The sequence below is a fragment of the Archocentrus centrarchus genome, chromosome 7 (assembly GCF_007364275.1).
Source record: "Archocentrus centrarchus isolate MPI-CPG fArcCen1 chromosome 7, fArcCen1, whole genome shotgun sequence".
NCBI classification, from domain to species: domain Eukaryota; kingdom Metazoa; phylum Chordata; class Actinopteri; order Cichliformes; family Cichlidae; genus Archocentrus; species Archocentrus centrarchus.
Window position 1 is genome coordinate 36,855,779 of NC_044352.1, and position 23,155 is coordinate 36,878,933.

At 43.0% G+C, this 23,155-nt stretch overlaps 1 protein-coding gene across 1 annotated transcript in view; it reads right to left on the minus strand.

The window, feature by feature from the left end:
• The window catches only part of lrrc38a (leucine rich repeat containing 38a), a 32,467-nt gene that overhangs the window by 2,712 nt on the left and 6,600 nt on the right, over positions 1-23,155 (minus strand). Inside the window, exon 2 of the mRNA XM_030734619.1 lies at positions 11,450-12,175. Within this exon, the coding sequence (XP_030590479.1) occupies positions 11,928-12,175 (248 nt within the window). The 3' untranslated portion in view covers positions 11,450-11,927. The remainder of the gene's footprint in view (positions 1-11,449; positions 12,176-23,155) is intronic.

The following is a 23,155-nucleotide window of genomic DNA, read 5'->3' on the forward strand; positions in this document are numbered from 1 at the left end:
CAGCTTTCGGGTTATCTGCTTTAAGCTGTGTGTTTGTGAATTATACCACGGAGTCAGGCACTTCTGATTTGAAGCTTTCCTTTTCAGAGGAGCCACAGTATCCAAAGTTATACGCAGTGAGGATGTAAAACTATTGACGAGATAATCAACCTCACTGGGAGCAGAGTTTAGGTAGCTGCTCTGCACTGTGTTGGCACTGAAGAGCATAACAATGAAGGAATTAGATCCTTAAACTTAGTTACAGCACTTTCAGAAAGACTTCTACTGTAATAAAACTTATTCCCCACTGCTGTGTAATCCATTAAAGTAAATGTAAATGTTACTAAGAAATGATCAGACAGGAGGGGGCTTTCAGGGAATACTGTTAAGTCTTCAGTTTCTATGCCATATGTCAGGACAAGATCCAGAGTATGATTAAAGTGGTGGGTGGGCTCCTTTACATTTTGAGAGAAGCCAATTGAATCTAACAATAGATTAAATGCAGTGTTGAGGCTGTCATTCTCAGCATCTACATGGATGTTAAAATCACCCACTATAATTTTTTTATCTGAACTGAGCACTAAATCAGATAAAAAGTCTGAGAAATCAGACAGAAACTCTGAGTAAGGACCAGGTGGACGAAATTAGGATGGACAAGACTAAGAGTCAGGCTTTCAAAAGAATTAAAACTTTGTCTGGGTCTTTGATTAATTACAGTATTTCTGAATCACTAAAACATTAAACTCCATTCCCTAAACCACAGAGGCCTAAACAGATTTCTGGAATCTCACACTCTTTTGGCAGTTCAGGCACTCAGACACATCCGGAGCAACTCAAACACTCTTTTTTTTTGCAAAACAGCAAACACATTCTCAATCACTAAACACACTTCACACGTGTGTTGCTAAACCTTAAATACTGGTGGCAGAATGAAAATACAACTCCAACACTGCTGTCATCTGTTACACACAGCAACTCACAATTGAACATGTGTCCAATGATGTGACTCACTGCTCCATGCTGTACAACATCTGCCACACATTCTGCCACACTGGAAGTACTCTGATGTTCATTACAGTGCAATGTCCAAGTCCACTCCCCCCTTTCCCAGAATTGAACAATGACCACATGCGGGTGGCAGGAGTGTCCTTTTCACGGAACATATGGAAGTCCCTGGCCAGCGGGGTACCAATGTCACCCACTGTGCAGCCATTGGTAACTGGGGCTCCTCCACCATCATGCTAACCTGGAGCCATACAACACCGGACATCTCCTCACATTCCTGGGTGGTCTACAGGATTGCACGGCTGCGTGTGAACAGCTGGATCAGCAAGCAGTTCCTCCTATAGACGTCATAGTTTGGGACAATGAGAACTTTCACCGTGTGTCCAGATACACGAGTGGTTCACAAACAACATGAACGTGTTCCATCCACCTTACAGCCCCTTCCTCAGTCCAATAGAGGAGTTCTTCTCTGCATGGAGGTGGAAGGTGTTCCACCAACAGCCCTACACCAGGGAGAATATATTGGAGGCAATGGAGCACGGATGTGATGATGTTACTGTAGAGTCCTGTCAAGGCTGGATTCAGCACACAAGGGGGGTTTCCCCGGTCACCCCATTGCCTGTGATGTGGTTGAGGTCCTCTGGCCCCACACAGACATGATGGTGCAGACTGAATCTGGTGTACACTGATGTGCTTTCTGTTGTATGCTATTTATTTTATTTACATATTGTTTGTTTATCTACATTCAGCACTGTCATGTCACTCTATGGCAGTGTTTCACTGGACACACTTGGAATAAAAACATTTCCTTTTGACTTCATGCCCTGGATGCTGTGTTTTAAATTATTTGATGTAGTGTGAAACAGACGATCTTTCTGAATATATATTTTTTTGCTGTGTGTGTGAGATCTGACCATAGGGGTGGCTGTAGCTCAGTAGGTAGAGCAGGTCACCTACTGATCAGAAGGTCAGCGGTTCAATTCCTGGCTACTCCAGGCTACATGCCAATGTATCCTTGGGCAAGATACTTAACCCCAAGTTGCTCTCCGACCGTCCCGTCGGAGTATGAATGTGTGTGAATGATAGTTAATTAAAAAGCACTTAGCTTAGCAAACATGGAAGTGCTTGTATGAATGGGAGTGCATGGGTGAATGTAAACATGTTGTAATTGCGCTTTGAGTGCTCATACTGAGTAGAAAAGAGCTAGTCCATTTACCACAGTGTTTTGTTTTGCACACAGGTAACTGATTTTTGCAGTGATGGTTTGATTTTGACAGGAAAGTCTGGGATTTTGTGAAATTAGCTTGAGTTTTTGGACTTGTGTTTAAGGTTTTGGGAAAATAAGTGGCAGACTCAGGAAATGTCTGTTAACAGTTCAGAAATACTGTAACAGCCCAGCCTAGGGAAAAACTAGAGCCTAACATAAAAGTGAGTGTTTCCAACTCCCAAGGAAGGATCAATGTCACAGCAAATTTGCAGTCTTAAACAGAATTATTTATCTATCATTTTCAGGTAGATAATGTTATGACGGGCATGGCTAAAATGACAAATAAAACATTCTAAAAAAGAACACAAGTTACTCATCATTGAGGAAAAATGAAAACACTGGCCTCTTTCTCGCCTTGCCAACATAAAATGAAAAAACAAATGTGTTAAGAGGAAAAGGCTTCCCACCCCCCACAGCTACTAGGACTTTAAAGAAGGCATTTACAGTGTTTTCAATATACATATAAAACTTGCAAGTCTAGCTCTTCTAGACACAAAAATACTTGTTAGTAAAGCATTGCTCTGCAGGACACAGCATGGCTTGGCTAAGAGTCAGGAAGAAGGCAGAGCAACAGTCTGGTCAGGCCCCAGTTGCTCTTAGTCTTCTTACATAATGGGAAAACACAGACTAGGATGAACAGCACCAGGCAGGGAGGAATGAAGACAATATAAATGGTAAATGAACTGGTTATTAGATAGCACCTTTCAATGCTACATGAGCACTCAAAGCACTTTAGAAAGCATATCTCATGCAACCATTCAAACAAACATTTTCTACATCTAAGTGATTTCTATCTAACATTCACACACACATAATCACACTCTAATAAACACATTGGGAGCACCTCAGGATTTAGTATCTTGCCCAAGGCTACTTTATGGGATAGCCAGGAATGACCTGTTCTACCTCCTGAGCCACAGCCACTCCATAGATATTTAAGAGTAAAACAGTTAAATGTGGATTATTAAACATTAGGTCTCTCTCTTCCAAGTCCCTGTTAGTAAACAATTTAATAATTAATCAAAATGTTGATTTATTGTGCCTTACAGAAACCTGGTTACAGCAGGATGAATATGTTAGTTTAAATGAATCAACACCCCTGAGTCACAGTAACTGTCATAATGCTCAAAGCACAGGTCGAGGAGGAGGAGTAGCAGCAATCTTCAATTCCAGCTTATTACAGTATTTCTGAGCTGTTAACAGACATTTCCTGAGCCTGCCACCCATTTTCCCAAAACCTTAAACACAAATCCAAAAACTCAAGCTAATTTCTCAAAATCCTAGACTTTCCTGTGAAAATCAAACCATAATAGCAAAATCATTTGCCTGTGTGCAAAACAAAACACTGTGGTCAGATCACACATACAGCAAGTAAAAAATATATTCAAAAAGTCAAGTCACGTTTATTTATATTGCACATTTAAAACAACAAAAGTTGACGAAAGTGCTGTACGTAAAGTTAGAATTTAGAAACAATTCAGGAGGAAATTATTGTTGTTACATGTCAAACATATAACGAGCATTTCAGAACACCCATCCAAATACAGAGACAAAAGACAGAAGTGTTATGCAGCCTTGCTGCTGTCACAGGCGCTGGCATTTAAGAAGAGGAAAACAAAGCAAACACAATGGGATAGGTAAGGAGAAAAAAGCATCTCATATTTTGCCCCATAATGGGGGCACAGTATGAGGTTAAAAAAAACCTCTGCATAGTCAGCACATATAGCATGGGAGCGCTAGGGTGGGGAGAGGCAGGGGTGGAAGGAAGCCAGTGAAGGTGAGTGGGTTCATGTTACTGTGGACTGGCTCGGACCCCCTCCCCCCAGCTAACAGTTCCTGATAAAAGGTGGAATGTTCATCAGCAGCTCGGTTTGGGGATATCAATTCACACAGATCAGAAGATGGGACAGCGGGGGCGTAGAGCATCTGTTTAGAAAACATCCAGGAGAAGAATGAGATGATGGCAATCCCAGGCCATCAGGGAGCCAAATTTCTGATTCTACAATTGTTTTGGTACAGACTGTACTGATTAATTTGTTGACAGCCTTTAGTCTTTCTGGCACCTCTCAATGGTGAAAAATCCAATCATCCAAATTTTCTGGGTTCGTTCCTCGCCATGCAGAAACAACCACTTCTCCAAGATCTCATCCCTTCTGATTCAGCTCCAGATATACTGAGTCTGAGTTTGAGTCTGTACTGCTCGGCATTCCCATCACAGGCAGCCTTACCAAGGCCTGAACGGCTGCCCAGACTTTCTGAATTTCACGATAAGCCAGGTATCCCCAAGTCCAATCAGAAGGAATCCTGGTATCAATAAGGCAAATATATATATACAGCATCCTCAATCAACAGTACAGCCAGGCACGTCATCTTCCACCTTCCACAGGCATCCATAACGTAGCCAGCCAGGTATGTCAATTGGATAAGAGGAAAGAGGGCTCTCCTTTCCCCAATCTCCTCATGGTGAAAATTTGATCAATCAATAGCACTGAGATACCAGCTGACCAGATCCATAATTATAATTTCCAGTTTGGAAGCTGTGTGAAGAGAGGCTCTAAAGCAGCGAAGCAGCAAAGCAGGGTAGATAAGGAAGGGTTAGGGAGGGAAGAAAAATGACAATCTGTTACACACGACATCAAATAATTTAAAACACAGCATCCAGGGCATGTAGTCAAAAGAAAATGTTTATTTCAAGTGTGTACAGTGAAACACTGCCACAGTCAGAGTGACATGACTGAATGTCAATAAACAAACAATATGTAAATAACATACATAAATAACATACAACAGAAAGCACATCAGTGTACACCAGATTCAGTCTGCACCATCATGTCTGTGTGGGGCCAGAGGACCTCAACCACATCACAGGCAATGGGGCGACCGGGGAAACCCCCCCTTGTGTGCTGAATCCAGCCTTGACAGGACTCTACAGTAACATCATCACATCCGTGCTCCATTGCCTCCAATATATTCTCCCTGGTGTAGGGCTGTTGGTGGAACACCTTCCACCTCCACGCAGAGAAGAACTCCTCTATTGGACTGAGGAAGGGGCTGTAAGGTGGATGGAACACGTTCATGTAGTGCTGGTTGTTTGTGAACCACTCGTGTATCTGGACACACGGTGAAAGTTCTCATTGTCCCAAACTATGACGTCTACAGGAGGAACTGCTTGCTGATCCAGCTGTTCACACGCAGCCGTGTGATCCTGTAGACCACCCAGGAATGTGAGGAGATGTCCGGTGTTGTATGGCCCCAGGTTAGCATGATGGTGGAGGACCCCCCAGTTACCAGTGACTGCAAAGTGGGTGACACTGGTACCCTGCTGGCCAGGGACTTCCACATGTTGTGTGAAAAGGGCGCTCCTGCCACCCGCATGTGGTCATTGTTCAATTCTGGGAAAGGGGGGAGTGGACTTGGACATTGCACTGTAATGAACATCAGAGTACTTCCAGTGTGGCAGAATGTGTGGCAGATGTTGTACAGCATGGAGCAGTGAATGTCCTGATGATGCAGCCACAGAGAATCTGCTCAGATTGGGTTGGACCCTTTGTCCTGCTTCCCTCATGGTCATCCTGCAGACGAGGACATGATGTACAATGGTTGCTGTAGCTCATCGGTGATGACTGTTCTCGGTCGTCCTCATCCTCTTCCTCCTTGTCCGCCACCTCTCACATGCACTCTTCCTCCTGTCTGTCCATTGTAGAGGCACATGTGCCACCTGCACACTGAACTGACTTTTATTCTGCCCAGTTGGTCTGCTCACATCATTGGACACATGTGTGTTCAATTGTGAGTTGCTGTGTGTAACAGATGACAGCGGTGTTGGAGTTGTGTTTGCATTCTGCTGCCAGTGTTTATGGTTTAGCAACAATGTGTTCAGTGTGTTTAGTGACTGAGAATGTGTTTGCTGTTGCACAACAAAAAGAGTGATTGAGTTGAACCGGATGTGTTTGAGTGCCTGAACTGTGTTCATGGTTTGGCCAAAAGAGTGTGAGATTCCAGAAATCTGTTTAGGCCTCTGTGGATTTGGTTTAGAGTTTAATGTTTTAGTGATTCAGAAATACTGTAATATCTATGCATGCATTTACAGATTTGTCTACACATTTACAAATCTGATTACACACAGAACTGAATACCCACGCACATACTGGATTATGCATGCATGGACTGCAATTTGCACAGGCATGGATCTGAATACACACGCACGCACGCACGCACGCACGCACACATACGCACACAGTTGTTTTTGATACAAATAATAGCCCCATGAAGGCTTTTAAATATGTTAGAGTCCGCATAGACAAACAGCTGACAGCTACTCACACCACTGCCTGTATGGCCTAACACATTTAAAAGACTGTCATACTTAGTAACTCTCTGAGGGCACCATAGAGAGCCTTCTGAAAGGTTGCTTTACCACCTGGTTTGGAAATGCACCAGCAAGGACTGGAAAGCCTTTGAAAGATCAGTGTGCATGGCTCAGCACCTCAATAATTCAATTTAACAAACAGTCATCTCAAGGTGCTTCATATTGCAATAATTACAGAGAAACCCCAACAATCAAAATAACCTCCTAGACCCCCTGGTACTGAGAGGTGCCAGAAAGACTAAAGGCGCTCAACATATTAATCAGTAGAGTCTGTACCAAAACAAGTGTAGAATCAGAAATTTGGCTCCCTGGCGGCCTTGGACTGCCGCTTATCTCATTCTTCTCCTGGATGTTTTGTAAACAGATGCTCTACACCCCCGCTGTCCCGTCGTCTGACCTGTGTGAACTGATATCCCCAGCCCGAGCTGCTGATGAACATTCCACATCTTATCAGAACTGTTAGCTGAGGGGGGAGTTTGACTCAGCCCCACAGTAGCCCGACTTCCCGCTTCTCGCCTCTGCTGGCTTCCGTCCACCCCTGCCCCTCCCCACCCCAGTGCTCCTGTGCTATAAATGTGCTATATGCGTTTTTTTTTTTTTTTAGCCTGTCATGTCTGGCAGTTTTCACAATCGGAATATGATCCGAATGCTCTGGTGTACCAAACATATTTGCTTTCCCAAGAATAGCTCTGTAAGTTTTACAATAGGCTACTCTTGTTAGTATGTATTACGTTTGTATTTTAATTTTATTTTATTTATTTACACCAGGCCTGACAGGCAGAAAGGAAAGGGTAGGAAAAGGAGTGAGAAAGAGAAAAGAAAAAAAAAGAAAAGAGAAAAAAACAAAAACAAAAAAAAAACAAAGATGAGAAAAGAATAATCAAAGAATGATATCCACAACTATACATACACATCCACATATCTACACATGCACACACACACACACACACACACACACACAATCCTGCTGTTGCTTCCAAATAATGTGTGTATGTGCCTCTGTCATGGAACGTACTCACCAATGGGGGCAAGAAACTGCAATCACGCCCCCCGTGATCCAGAGGCGAACAGGGAAGGACCCAGGGGACGCGGCCTATCCACGGCCCACCAGGACATCAGAAGACGAGAGGCCACACATCCCGATGGCAACTGCGCACACACCCCAGAGGAGGAAGGAGGGAGACCCCAGACGGACCCCCCCCACGGCCAAACGGCAAGAGTCCAGAGAGCCAGAGGCAATGAGCAGCCAACCCCCGCCACAGGCCAGCACCCCCCCACCGAGCCGCGAATGCGGCCACAAGGCCCCAGGCGCCCGAGAACCGCCCGACACCAGCAGAACCCCCCCCTCCACGCTAAAGAGGTCCGAACCACCCCCAGAACACAACCGCCAAGGGAGCGGGTCAAGAGCCACGCCAAGACATTCGGCCATGAACCCCGGGACCCACGGGCACCCGACACCCCAGGGGCGCCAGTGGCAACCAGTGGGAAGCAGCAGGAAGCAGTAGGGAGTGATAGGGAGGGGTGACTCCCACCCTCCGCAACCATGTCCCACAGGTGCCAAGGCTCAGCAAGCCACAGACCCAGGCACAGACACACACGCACACACACACACACACACACACACACGCACACACAAATCATATACTCATACTCACACATATGACTGTCACGCATTCATGCGCACACACACAGAACTTACATGGACACCAAGTGTGGGTGAGAGGGTACCAGCACAGAGCCAGCAGCACCCCGGCGAAGCAGCCAACCCGGCCCCAAACCACTAGCCAGTCCCTACCCCAGGCAGGGTGCATGAAACTAGAGTGTGGAAGACCCACCCTCCTTCCACTCAACGTGTTTGGAGTGATATGTTGGGTGTATATGAGTGTATGGAGTGGGAAGAATATGTATGTGTGTGAAAACTACAGTGCTATTAAAATTGGAGGGACAGATGTAATGAGCACTGAGCAACAGCGCCCATCCACACCACCCCCCAAGGCCCTCAATGTCCAAGATGTAAATAAAATTGAGGAGCACGCAGCAGTGAACAGAAGTGGGGCCACCTCAGTGGCTCCACACACTGACCACTGTGTGACACACCTGCCCACCAAGGCATGTGTACTATGACGTGTTGTGAGCTGTATAATGTAATAAAAAAGGGAGAGTGGGACATCACGCAACATAGTGAGCAGAGCCAAAGAAGTGGCCCTACTCACCGCAGCACAAGCCCCCCTCACCCAAGACCCTACGTGTGTGTGATGTAATGTTTGACTGAGTGGGAGGAGGAGAAGAGCCAGGATATGTAAGACCGGGAGGTAGAGAACTACCCCCAGAAGAAGAGAGCCAGCAAACTACTGGCTCACTAAACACCCCAGTTCCCTACACCCAACCACAGTACAGGGAAGGCCAGCACCCACAGTCCACACCACAGACAAGCACAACACAAAAACACCCCCCCCACACACACACATACAAAAGACAACATATCACACACACACCCACCACACACATACAAATATCTCTTTCTCACACACATACACACACACACCCACCCACCACACACACAAATATCTCTCTCACACACACACACACACACACACACACACAAGTGTGTTTTGCTATCTTTGTGGGGAATTTCCATTGACTTCCATTCATTTCTACAGCCTAAACCTTACCTTTACCCTTTTCCTAACCCTAACCATCACATACCTAACCCTAACCCTAACCTAAACTCAATTCATACCTTAGCCCTAACTCTGACCCCTGACCCAAAAACAGGGTTTCCCCTTGTGGGGACAAGGTTCCAGTCCCCACAAGGAGCAATTGGTCCCCACAACGTAGTATATGTCAGGAAAATTGTCCCCACAAGGTATTATAAACATACGCACACACACACACACACACACACACACACACACATACAAATGTCTCTCACACAGACTCAGGACCAGTGTGTGTGTCTCACACAGACTCAGGACCAGTGTGTGTGTGTGTGTGTGTGTGTGTGTGTCTGTGTGTGTCTGAGTCCGGGACCAACGGCCCCCTGTGGGAAACTACTGTTCCCTCACCTGCGTGCCCCACCACCCCAAAGGATGTGCGGGCACCCCAGAATCCCGGAATGACGGCCAGACATCTCGACGCGGGCCAACCCACCCCACTTGGCGGTGTGCCCAAGGGGGCACAGACCCCCCCAATGCAGGGAGGAGCCCAACCGGGAAACGGGCAACCCCGGGCACCAGGGCCCCAGACCCCACACCCCGACCCCCGCGGAGAAAGCCGGCCACCCGGCCCGGAGCCAGCGCCCACCACCACGGGCACCCCAGTCCCACGCCCCAAGCCCATAAGAGCGCCCGTCCAAGCCCCCACCACCAACATCCAGGGCCCGTACACAGAAACCACAAAACGGCAGTCCCCGTCTCCCGTCCAAGGACCATCAGACACCCAGATCCCCCAGCCCACCCCCAGCCACCTACCGGGCACACCGTGAGATGAGACTACAGCCGATCACCCATATGCGTTTGCATATAGCACATTTTGTTTTTTTGGAATCTCGTAAAGGTGCTCATAATGAGTGAGGACGAGATTAATTTTTTTAACCTAACTATCGTATTGTTTGCTTTGTTCCCCTCTTATCAACGGTAGCGCTGTACAACGGCTGCATGACACCTGTCTTCCCTGTTTGTGCTGTTGTTTGTCTTCTTTTTGGATGGGTGTTATGGAACTCTTAATTTCCCTGACGGAACTCTCCCAAGGGATTAATAAAGTTTAAATCTATCTATCTATCTATCTATGAGCAGCACTTGGTGACAGTGGAAAGGAAAAACTCCCTTTTAACAGGAAGAAACCTCCAGCAGAACCAGGCTCAGGGAGAGGGGGTCATCTGCTGGGACCGGTTGGTAGTTGCAGTGGTGCTTCAGGAAGGCCCTGACAGTTTTAAAGGGTCCAACTGTGAATTATTTTATCTCCTAGTAGGAGAAAAAGGAATTCACAGTTCACACACCAGCAGAGTGAGGAACTATTAAAAGGCTATCAAATACATGAGTACACACTACACAGGCACATTATACACAAATATATTCTTATCAGCTGTGCACTGCCTTCAGCTGTTTTACACATCTTTTCCTTTTATTGATTTTTTCTATGTATTTATTATTATTAAACTACTTTTATTTATTTATTTTATATTGAATAGGAGGCAGCACGGTGGCGCAGTGGTTAGCACTGCTGCCTCACAGTTAGAATACCATCTGGAAGGCCTGGGTTCGATTCCACCTTGGCCCAGGTCTCTCCCTCTCTCTGTGTGGAGTTTGCGTGTTCTCCCCGTGCTTGCGTGGGTTTCCTCCGGGTACTCCGGTTTCCTCCCACATTCCAAAGACATGCACTTACTGGGGTCAGGTTAATTGGCTAATCTAAATTGCCCATAGGTGTGAATGAGAGTGTGAAAGGTTGTTCGTCTTTCTGTGTTGGCCCTGTGACAGGCTGGCGACCTGTACAGGTGTACCCTGCCTCTCGCCCTATGACAGCTGGGATAGGCCCCCCGCGACCCTGAACAGGATAAGCGGAAGCGAATGGATGGATGGATACTGAATAGGAGAACTCCCTTTAAGTATTTCAAATATTTGTGGCAATAAACATCTCAATCATTTTTATTCTTTTTTCCCTGTCACTTTGATATTTAGTCACCACTTGGTTAGGTTTGGAAAAAGTTTGTGGTGACGGTGCGGTGACCGTGGGAAGGAACAAAAAGTTTGTGTCCCTAACCCAGGAAACCAAAAATAGCAGTTGATGTTTCATAGTAGTAAAATGAAGGGTGCTGATGGGCCAAGACTCACCACCTTGCTATGCATTAAGAGGCTGCACTTATTTCACATATTCCTGAAAACCGCACTGACAGCAAAGGTGGTGTCAGCTTCATCTGTGACTGCTTCCTCCTTGCAATATAGTCATCAGAAATTTTGGATGATTGCATTTTATTTACGGTGCTGGAAGATCCCTGATTTCTTACAGTTCCAGTGCTTTTCAGTGCACACGTCTCCAACTATGACCAACTTAACATCTCAGTATTAATGAGAGGAATGGTGTCATCACTGTGCAATAGTACAGCTCCTTTGTTCCTAACAAAAATAAAATAGGTTTTTACACAGTAAAAGGTTGATTTGTTGCCAGAATTATTTATCTCAGCATTTTCACCTCCTCCACCTTGTTCTCAGTTTTGTTGAGCTTTCTTATTGGATACCAATGTGCTCTCAGTAAGAGTTTTGTATAAAACACTTGCTTTTATGTAATCCATTTCCCCTTTTCCTCTGACCATCAGTCATTTCCTTCCTCCTCATCTCCTTTACTGACTTTGCTAAGGCGCTGGAAGCAGTGGACTGTGGAAGCGAGGAAAAAGCTGGTCATGATGGCTGCTACAGAAACAGAGATGCCAGAGAAAATGACGATGAGGTAGTCAGTGAGGGTGAGAGTTCCATGACATTCTCTGAAACTGTCTTCAGAAAGTAAACTCAGAGCAAGCCGCCGCCCATCCTGAGGCAGGGAGCACTCTATCCCTTCCATACCTGGGGGAAGAGAAAACAACAAGTCAACCAGGTGACAGGCAGACACTGGACTTTCTGAAAGTCATCCACCTCCAGCTTGACTCATCCGCAAGGCTATTGGGTATGCAGACCGAGGATGGCATTAAAACTCCCACCCACTCTAATTTTCTAGCTGACCAGACACATGAAATAGCTGACCAATTATTAAAAGAGATGACTGAAGTAATTAAATCTATGATTCACTTTGGTTTTCACTATGTCATGCCAATTCAACACGTTTGTCTCAGGGTAGTTATACAGGTCAATAGGTTTTTTGTAATTTTGCCTCTGTACATCACCATGATGGATTTTAACAATTTCAATTTCAATTTTATTTATTTGGGACAATGCACATTAATAAAACAATCAATACTTTGTACAGATTGTAAATGAGCCAGATTATAGCATATTTGCTAATTTTCATCTGTAGTCCCTAGACAAACAACAGAAGACATCATGAGTATACAATAACAGTGAAAAGACAACACATTGACAAACATTCAAACAATATACAAGTGAAAATGAAAATTAGTGAAAGTGCGAACATGTCTGGGAACTTTTAATAAACTGCTTAAGGTGCTTTTTAAAAGTACTGTAAGTGGAGCATTCTCTGATGTTAGTCGGTACATTATTCCAGAAATGACCCCCTCTGACTGACAGAACCGTTTGTCCAAAGGTTGTTTTTCTACGGGGGATCTCAAGGTCTCCTCTGGAAGAGGCTCTGGTGCCAAAACCTCGGTCAGATCTTAATTTAATGTATGTAGAAAGTGGAAGTGGAGAACTTTATAGATTAAGCAGCTATTTTTAAATGTAATAACATTTTCAAAATTGAGCATGTTGTATTTTTCCAAAATATTACACTGATGATATGACAAGGGCTTTTGATCAAGGATTTTTATAGCTTTTTTAAATAATATTTCTATTGGTTTTAAGAACGTGTCTCCAGTGAGTGACCAAGATGTAATGCAATAATCTATATGTGAAAATATCATTGAATGTAGAAAAATCTTAGCTGAATTAATTGTCATTGATGGTCTAATTTGTTTGAAGTTATTTAAATTAAATTTAATTATGCTTGCTGTAAGTTTTATATGTTTTTTAAAAGACAGTGTGGGATCCATTGTAACCCCAAGGTACCTGAAATCCTGCACAAGATCAAGCTCTTTTCCCCCCAGGAACACACTAGACCGCTCCAGTTTTATAGGCTTTTTTGTAAACATCATTGTAACTGTTTTTTTCTTATTCAGCAGTAAGGAGGACTGAAGGAGCCAGTGTTGTATATTCTCCAGGGCTAATGTGAGGATTGAAGATGCTTCCTGTGGACTTTTTGCAGGTTTAAAAATAACAGCATCATCAGCATACATTTGGAAGTGGACACTTTGACACACATTTGGCAAATCATTTATATACAAAGAAAACAAAACTTGTCCCAAAATAGAGCCCTGGGGAACCCCTGCTGGACAGTCAAGGTATGACGACGTTGTGCCCCTGACAGTCTCCTGTTGGATAAGTAAGATTGAAACCAAGCTAATGCATCTTCGGCAAACTTAAAATAAGTCAGTTTGGATAGAAGGACCTGATGGTCTACTGTATCAAATGCCTTCTTTAAATCCAGAAAGACTGCACCAACACAGGTGGTTTTATCGAGCAGGGATTTCACTGTTTCTATAAAGACACAATTTGCCGTCTCTGTGGAATGATACTGGCGAAACCTGCATGGGGTGCAGAAGAGAATGGTGGCTGAGATGTTTATTCAGCAGCTTGGCAATCCATTTTTCTGCAACCTTAGAGACAACAGGGAGGATGCTAATGGGACGATAGTTAGAAATATTTGATTTGTCTCCTGATTTAAAAATTGGTGAGACTATGGCAGCCTTCCAACTTGCTGGAACTGTTGCCATTCTGATGGATAAATTTATCAGATGTGTTATTGGACAGACCAGTGCATCTTTGTGTGTTTTTAAAAAGTGTGTGTCAAGCCCGTATGCAGCTTTAGTTTTTTAAGCCCTCATTGATTGAATTATACTAGCGACCAGCCCTCCCCCTAGTTGTTGTGCCTGATGCTTCAAAGTGTGCAAAAAAGTTGTTGAGCCTGTCAGCGCTTGGAATCTCTGCCACATGTTTCCTGTGTCACAGAGGTGTCCCTGGATTTTCTCTGAATAAGTGCATCTCACAGCCTTTATCGCTTTAGAGAGCGTAGACCTGGCTGAGCAGAGAGCAGTCTTGTCTCCTGTCCGGAAGGCTTCAGGCTGTAAGTAGCTTGCGCACCTCTGTAGTCATCCAGGGTTTTTGGTTGCCATGCGCAGTGAAGATCTTGATGTCAGTGACATCCTCTGTGCATTTAGCGATGTAGCTGGTTACCACCTCATCATATTCCTCAATGTCTATGTGATTAGGCCGCTGTCTTCAAAACCTCCCAGTCACTATGTCTGAAGCAGTCCTTAAGTGCAGAAGCTGCAACACATGCTCCCATCAAAGTGATGCTTTTTTCAGCGAAGGCCTTGCAAATTTGGGCAAGGCAATGTTAAATAGCATTTCTTACACCAACAGAGTCCACAGTGAAACAAGCAACGCTGAATAAAACCGTAATTTAACAGATTTTTTCCTATAAATTTTACAGAACTTTTCCTATAAAAAATATATTGTTTTGTTTTTTGAAAGTTAAAATGATTAAATTCTAGTTGAATGTTGTAAATACATACCATCACCCTCCTAAAATAATGGCCTAACTCTTACTTAACTGTCAAAAGGTATAATTATAGTCTTTTTACAGATAGTGTATTTTATAAGATAAGATAAGATAAAACTTTAATAATCCCACGACGGGGAAATTTGTGCATTACAGCAGCTCAATACAGAGAAAAAATGAAAAGGATGAGTAAGAACAAATAACTAAACTAAAAACTAAAATTCAATAGAATAAAATAAAATAGAATAAAATAGCAAAAAACTATACACATATACATAAGCACTATATACATAAATATATAAATATATAATTGGGTAAAATTGGGTAAAATTACAGAAAAGCAATCAAAATAGAAATGCATCCAACCTTGCATACATACTTAGTGCCACCTGATTTAAAATAAACTGTTTTTATGAAATAGCAAAATGTCTCTGTTTAAACATTTGATTTTTTTTTAAAGTTCTGCTGTGAATAAAATATAAGTTTATGTAATTTATAAATCTTATTTTTATTTACATTTTATCCTCTTCAATCACAACACAGGAATTTTGGTGGAAAAAATAAATCTTTTGCCTGTTTAATCTTTTTAGGTAGGACATGTCAAAAAATGTAAATTATAATACAAGATATAACTATAGAAAGTGATGTACACAATTGTGTATGCAGCGATCAAGTGGATTATGAAGTGTCCCCAGTTTTTTGGAATTATATTCTGTGTTTATCCTGTTTAACTGAGCCCTTTTCTGCTTGAGTAATTCCAGTGTATGGAGCTTCTTTTTTAATAGTCTATTTGTGGACACTGCGGGTGAAGGGAGCTGTCAATTTGAAGCAGGCATCCTGTGGAGCATGGCTTGGAGACTGGGTGAGAGCCCCAGTTTCCTCAGATGTTGTGCGACTGACACTGTGTGTGTTGAAGTCAGGGACAGTGCCTCTGGATTAGCAAACTGGCACAGTGGTACCCGTTTTAAAGAAGGGGAAATAAGGTATGTGTTCCACCTTCAGGGGGATCAAACTTTTCAGCCTGCTTGGAATAATTTATGCCAGGATACTGGTGAGAAGAGTCTGCTCCTTTGTAGTACCTGGGATTCAAACATAGGTGCATCATCCATTTGTGAATCTAAAATAGTTCATATGCTGTACCTGCTACATAGTCATGGTGAACTTTAAACCTTTAACAATTCTAGGGCCCGTACACAGGCCCAAAATAATTTGCCAAAAAAAATCCAGGATTGTTAAAGGGTTAAACCCTTCCACTGAAAAATAAATAATAATAATAATGAAGATCTGAAGTAAACTCGTCACTGAGCTGCCTCATGTTCCACATCCTCAATGAGGAGTTAAGGGTATCTCTCATTAGAGAGGCTCTCCTGTATTGGACCAAGGATTCCAGGGTGGCATCAGCAGGCATCGTGGCATTACAGTTTTTCTCAATGCTTTCCGCACAAATACTGCTATTTGAGACACAATGACCACAACATGTAACTCATGCACCAACCCTCTGAACCAGTTCTGCTAAACTACGAGCACAATTCCTGCTTTACACTGAAACTGCAGTTCTAAAACACACTTTTTCAAAACACTACACACAATTTTCATGAACAACACACTGTGATTCACAATTCTTAGTTAATTCTCCTACTATGCACACTGACTCATCACATGGGCAAAACACCTGTCACACCGTTTTACAATTAGCAATCAGGAGATATAGCAGTTGATGCTTTTCACGGCTTGGCCAGTGAAACCATTGCTTGTGATGTGGACGAGGTGCTGTGGCCAGTGCGAAACAGAAGAGAGGATGCAGCAAAGGTTTTTTTGTTTTTACTGTAACTGTGTACAGTAAATTCTTCTGTTTTGTATGTAGACCACTGTATGTGCACCTTTGTGTTGGCTGGGATGTTCAGTGTGTACATTGTTTTGTGGGAAAAATAAAATATATTTGTTACTGTGTATTTGTGTGTTCTGAGTATAAAAACAATACTTTAAAATATTTTACAACACACTTATGTATGTACTGTCTGTAGTAAGTGTAACTCTGAACAAAAAAGAGTCATTATGAAGAATGGAGAAGAAGTGTTTTCCATTCATCACAGAGTTTTACATTGAGCACATCAGTGTTCAACTGATTTAAGACTGAAGCATCAGTAATTGGAAGGACTTCTTTGGACTAATAAACATGTTGCTGGTTTGGAGGAAGTAACTATTGAAGCTAACTCTGAAAGATCAATCAGAGAGAAAGTCTAAATATCAGTAGTATTAAAAGTAGTTGTACACAAAGATATGTCTTTGAGGTGTTATGAATATTTTTTTCTAATGTTTGAAAAAGTATTTTTGAAGACATTCTTAAATAACTAATAACTTAAATAACTATATATATATATATATATATATATATATATATATATATATATAGACATGTACATTATATATATCTGAAAAATCATCTATTAACTATTGTTAATGGTTACTAAATTACTAAATAACTATTGTAACTTATTTGATTTTATCAAAACCGTGACTATAAAATGGCATAAATAAATAAAAATAAGTACATGTAAATTAAAGTAAATTATTGAAGAGCTGTTCGTTTCTGCACTGCAAGCTGTGTGTGTGTGTGTGTGCGTGCATGCATGTGCGTGCATGTGCGTGCATGCGTGTGTGTGCGTGTGTGCGTGCATGTGCGTGCGTGCGTGCATGCGTGTGTGTGCGTGCGTGCGTGTGTGTGTGTGTACTGGTACACTCTAACAGCTTAAAAACATTTTTTCACTGTGCAGAGAAGGTACTTCCATTTTATCCTGATTCCTCTGTGCCCAAGAGTCACTAAACATCATTGTGAAGCTCTGTGTGTGTGTGTGTGTGTGTGTGTGTGTACATGAGTCACTCTAAGACCAGAAGGGGTTTTCCACATGAAAAGGGACTCAGTGACCTTACTTGGTGATATTCCAGTCACGTGGCACTAAGACAGGCAGCCAGACTCCTGCTCTCACAGCCATGAAGAGACAAACACTTTCTCACTTTTTCTTTAGCTCTTCCTGTTTGAGCACAGCTGCTGAGATATATTCATAATAATGTGTGAACCAAGACATGCAGGAGCTCACATGGACACAAAAACACAAATATTGACATGTACATTATACTGTATGCACAAACAAAAGACAACAGCGCACATACAGTGTGTTTACAAACATGTATACGATAACAAATGCATCGTTCTTTCCTCAGGTGCAAACTTGCTACAGTAGGCTACTGCCTATTTAATGCAATTCAGTGTGACTACTGGTCTCACATTTTATCTGCCCTCTGCTTCTCTATCTAATTTAATTCTTCAACCCACTGCTTCAGCCAATACTTAGTTATTTTAGTCCAGTTATCATTTAGTCAAGCTATTAATCCACTACTTTTAGAACTTTGAGTCAGCTGCTAAGTTACTATTCTGATACTATTAATTTAATCATTTGTTTAATTCTTTTATTTAAGCAATCAATTAATTAATTCACTATATAATAATTTGATTGATTTTACTTTACAACATTGTAATTTTTATTAAGTGAAAAGAGTAAAGACAAGCCCCAACACCACCTGCTGAGGAAAGGTGGCACGTTGATTCAAGCATATTTTTAGAATATGGATATTTTAGGTCCATCAGTTTTCAAAAATCATTTTGTAGTTTTGCCTCCGTGCATGTGCACAGTGAATGTTAAACAATGTGACTAAAGCTTTGGTTCAGGGGGTTAAATAAAATAAAACTAAAACTAGTTAAAATTAAATGACATGAACAGATAATGGTGTTAAGTCATTAAATCTGCTTGGGTTTTGTTCCCTCCTTTATGTATGCAATTGATTTACAGGACCAGTGGCTACAGTATTTCACAATCGCTAAAACATTAAACCTCATTCCCTGAACCAAATCCACAGAGGCCTAAATGAACTTCTCGAATCACACACGTGAACACAGTTCAGGCACTCAGACACATCCAGTGCACAATCACTCTTTTTGTTGTGCAACAGCAAACACATTCTCAGTCACTAAACACACTTCACACATTGTTGCTAAACCATAAACACTGGCAGCAGAATGCAAACACAACTCCAACACTGCTGTCATCTGTTACACACAGCAACTCACAATTGAACAAACATGTGTCCAGTAATGTGAGCAGACCAACTGGGCAGAATAAAAGTCAGTTCAGTGTGCAGGTGGCACATGTGCCTCTACAATGGACAGACACATACAGAGAGGCAGAGGAGGAAGAGTGTGAGAGGTGACAGAGGAAGAGGACGACCGAGAACAGTCATCACCGATGAGCTACGGCAACCATTGTACATCATCAGTGTTGACGTCACTGTTTCTCCTGCTGTTGTTCATGTTAAGGTCATTTTTCATAGTTCATTGTTCATGTTTACTATAGTGTACTGCTGGCACCTGACCAGCGCCACTTTGTGTTCAACGCTTTGAGCAGACTGTTCATGGCCAAACACCTTCTAGTGTGGCTGAGTTCAAATAATTCTACAAAGAAGATTAGACCAAAATTTGTCCACTGCAATGTGAAAGACTCGTTGCCAGTTATCACAAATGCTTGATTGCAGTTCTTGCTGCCCAGAGTGGCACAACCGGTTATTAGGCTTAGGGTTAGAAAAAGAGGTGGAAACAGTACAGACATCCTATACTTATGTAGAAGTACATATGCGTGTTTAAAAAAAAAAGTACAGGCTCTAAAATGTAGCAATGTAAGAAAGTAAAAGTAGCTCTTTGGAGGATGTTTCTACCTGTTATTTTTTGTGCAAAGCTAACTGAACCCCATCTTATATTACAGTATTTTTGAATTGTTAACAGACATTTCCTGAGTCCACCACCCATTTCCCCAAAACCTTAAACACCTTAAAAACCTTAAAATCCAAAAACTCAAGCTAATTTCACAAAATCCCAGACTTTCCTGTCAAAATCAAACCATCACTGCAAAAATCACTTGCCTGTGTGCAAAACCAAACACTGTGGTCAGATCACACACAGCAAGTAAAAAATATATTCAAAAAGATCATCTGTTTCACACGACATCAAATAACATCAGTAGTCAAAAGAAAACGTTTTTCAAGTGTGTACAGTGAAACACTGCCACAGTCAGAGTGACATGACAGTGCTGAATGTAGATAAACAAACAATATGTAAATAACATACATAAATAACATACAACAGAAAGCACATCAGTGTACACCAGATTCAGTCTGCACCATCATGTCTGTGTGGGGCCTCAACCACATCACAGGCAATTGGGCGACCGGGGAAACCCCCCCTTGTGTGCTGAATCCAGCCTTGACAGGACTCTACAGTAACATCATCACATGCGTGCTCCATTGCCTCCAATATATTCTCCCTGGTGTAGGGCTGTTGGTGGAACACCTTCCACCTCCACACAGAGAAGAACTCCTCTATTGGACTGAGGAAGGGGCCGTAAGGTGGATGGAACACGTTCATGTAGTGCTGGTTGTTTGTGAACCACTCGTGTATCTGGACACACGGTGAAAGTTCTCATTGTCCCAAACTATGACGTCTACAGGAGGAACTGCTTGCTGATCCAGCTGTTCACACGCAGCCGTGTGATCCTGTAGACCACCCAGGAATGTGAGGAGATGTCCGGTGTTGTATGGCCCCAGGTTAGCATGATGGTGGAGGACCCCCCAGTTACCAGTGACTGCACAGTGGGTGACACTGGTACCCTGCTGGCCAGGGACTTCCACATGTTGTGTGAAAAGGGCGCTCCTGCCACCCGCATGTGGTCATTGTTCAATTCTGGGAAAGGGGGGAGTGGACTTGGACATTGCACTGTAATGAACATCAGAGTACTTCCAGTGTGGCAGAATGTGTGGCAGATGTTGTACAGCATGGAGCAGTGAATGTCCTGATGATGCAGCCACAGAGAATCTGCTCAGATTGGGTTGGACCCTTTGTCCTGCTTCCCTCATGGTCATCCTGCAGATGAGGACATGATGTACAATGGTTGCTGTAGCTCATCGGTGATGACTGTTCTCGGTCGTCCTCATCCTCTTCCTCCTTGTCCGCCACCTCTCACATGCACTCTTCCTCCTGTCTGTCCATTGTAGAGGCACATGTGCCACCTGCACACTGAACTGACTTTTATTCTGCCCAGTTGGTCTGCTCACATCATTGGACACGTGTGTGTTCAATTGTGAGTTGCTGTGTGTAACAGATGACAGCGGTGTTGGAGTTGTGTTTGCATTCTGCTGCCAGTGTTTATGGTTTAGCAACAATGTGTTCAGTGTGTTTAGTGACTGAGAATGTGTTTGCTGTTGCACAACAAAAAGAGTGATTGAGTTGAACCGGATGTGTCTGAGTGCCTGAACTGTGTTCATGGTTTGGCCAAAAGAGTGTGAGATTCCAGAAATCTGTTTAGGCCTCTGTGGATTTGGTTTAGAGTTTAATGTTTTAGTGATTCAGAAATACTGTAATGCAATAATAAAACAATATTATTACATGAGAATACAAACTTTATTTCAATCCAAATCCTAATTCTAATGAATGCACTCAGCTTGAACACTATTATGAGTCATTCCGTCTCAGATCACCTCGCCCTCTCAGATTTTGGTGAATTTTTTATATGGGTAGTCTTTTGTGAGAAAAGGCTATTTTTCAAATTTCAGCTCAATCAGAGCAACAGCTCCTGAGATGAGGTGTTTGGTCTCCATTTTTGCCTCCGTTTTGCATACCGTTTTTGGTAGGGTGTGGTGGGGGGTGTGGACTTTTTTTTGGGGTGGGGTAGGGTGAGGGTGGCCGGGTCTTGCTGGCTGGGCTTTGTGGCTCTCCCTTTGCTTTTCCCCTATCCTTCCCTTTTTTATACATTTGGATTCCTTATATAAAACCTACTTTTACTTTTGAAAATCAGACCATTGGTTGCGGAGTTAAGGTAATTTGAATTTCAGATGTCGAGCCCCTTTTTTGTGAAAAAGCAGGGAAAAAAAAGTAAAAAAAAAAAGAAATGGGGGGGGGGTGGGGAGGTATCTCAGGAACTGTTGAGCTGGAAATTGAAAATTACCCTTTTCTCACAAAAGACTGTCCATATTCCACATCCATCCATCCATTCACTTCCGCTTATCCTGTTCAGGGTCGCGGGGGGGCTGGAGCCTATCCCAGCTGTCATAGGGCGAGAGGCAGGGTACACCCTGTACAGGTCGCCAGCCTGTCGCAGGGCCAACACAGAGAGACAAACAACCTTTCACACTCACATTCATGCTCTCATTCACACCTATGGGCAATTTAGATTAGCCAATTAACCTAACCCCAGTAAGTGCATGTCTTTGGAATGTGGGAGGAAACCGGAGTACCCGGAGGAAACCCACGCAAGCACGGGGAGAACATGCAAACTCCACACAGAGAGAGGGAGAGGCCTGGGCCAAGGTGGAATCGAACCCAGGCCTTCCAGATGGTATTCTAACTGTGAGGCAGCAGTGCTAACCACTGCGCCACCGTGCTGCCCGTATATTCCACATTTCATCAAAATCTGAGGGGGTGAGGTTTAAGCCATTGGGTAAACTGATATGGAATGGCCCTCATGTACAGCATGAGCAGAGAAAAAAAAGAGAATTTAAAAACTCCTTTAATTGTTGTTACCTACATTGTAGAGGGTGACGCTGCCTCATCGTCTGAACAGAAAACGAGTGCAGTCAGGGGTTACAGTGGGATTCAGCAGGAGGGGGGACCCTAAGATCAGTTGTAGTGGCTCAGCTTGGGGAAAACAATAAAAACTTTCTATTGTGAGCTCTAGTAGTTTTTTAAATTTTTTTGTCAGGCTGTGATCAGCTGCTGTTGCTCTTTGTAGATTTACACAACTGAATTCAACAAGACTCAGTATTTCATGAGCTTCATCCCCTACACTGACAGTATGCTGTTTATACTGTTTTTATACTGACAGTCTACAGTTGGTATAAAGGTGGAATTCAGTGAATGAATCTCAGCATCATCAGCTTAAATTCAAACTAATCTTTGCTGCACCTGTAACTCTGATCATGAACACCACAGCTGCTCCACACCACTCCAACACTGAGCTTTACTGTAAAATCCCAACAGTACAGCAAACTAACCTGTTTATCCTGCACTAAACTGTAGTATTTTCATGCAACCTTTGAACAGCACAAAGTTGGTTCACATCATACACAGATCCAAGCTCTGATTTAAAAATGTAAGCTTTAAATGTCCAGTTTATCAGATGTCACTGAGCAGTCCTTACCCTTAAATCTAACCTCTCTTCTTCCTCTCCTCT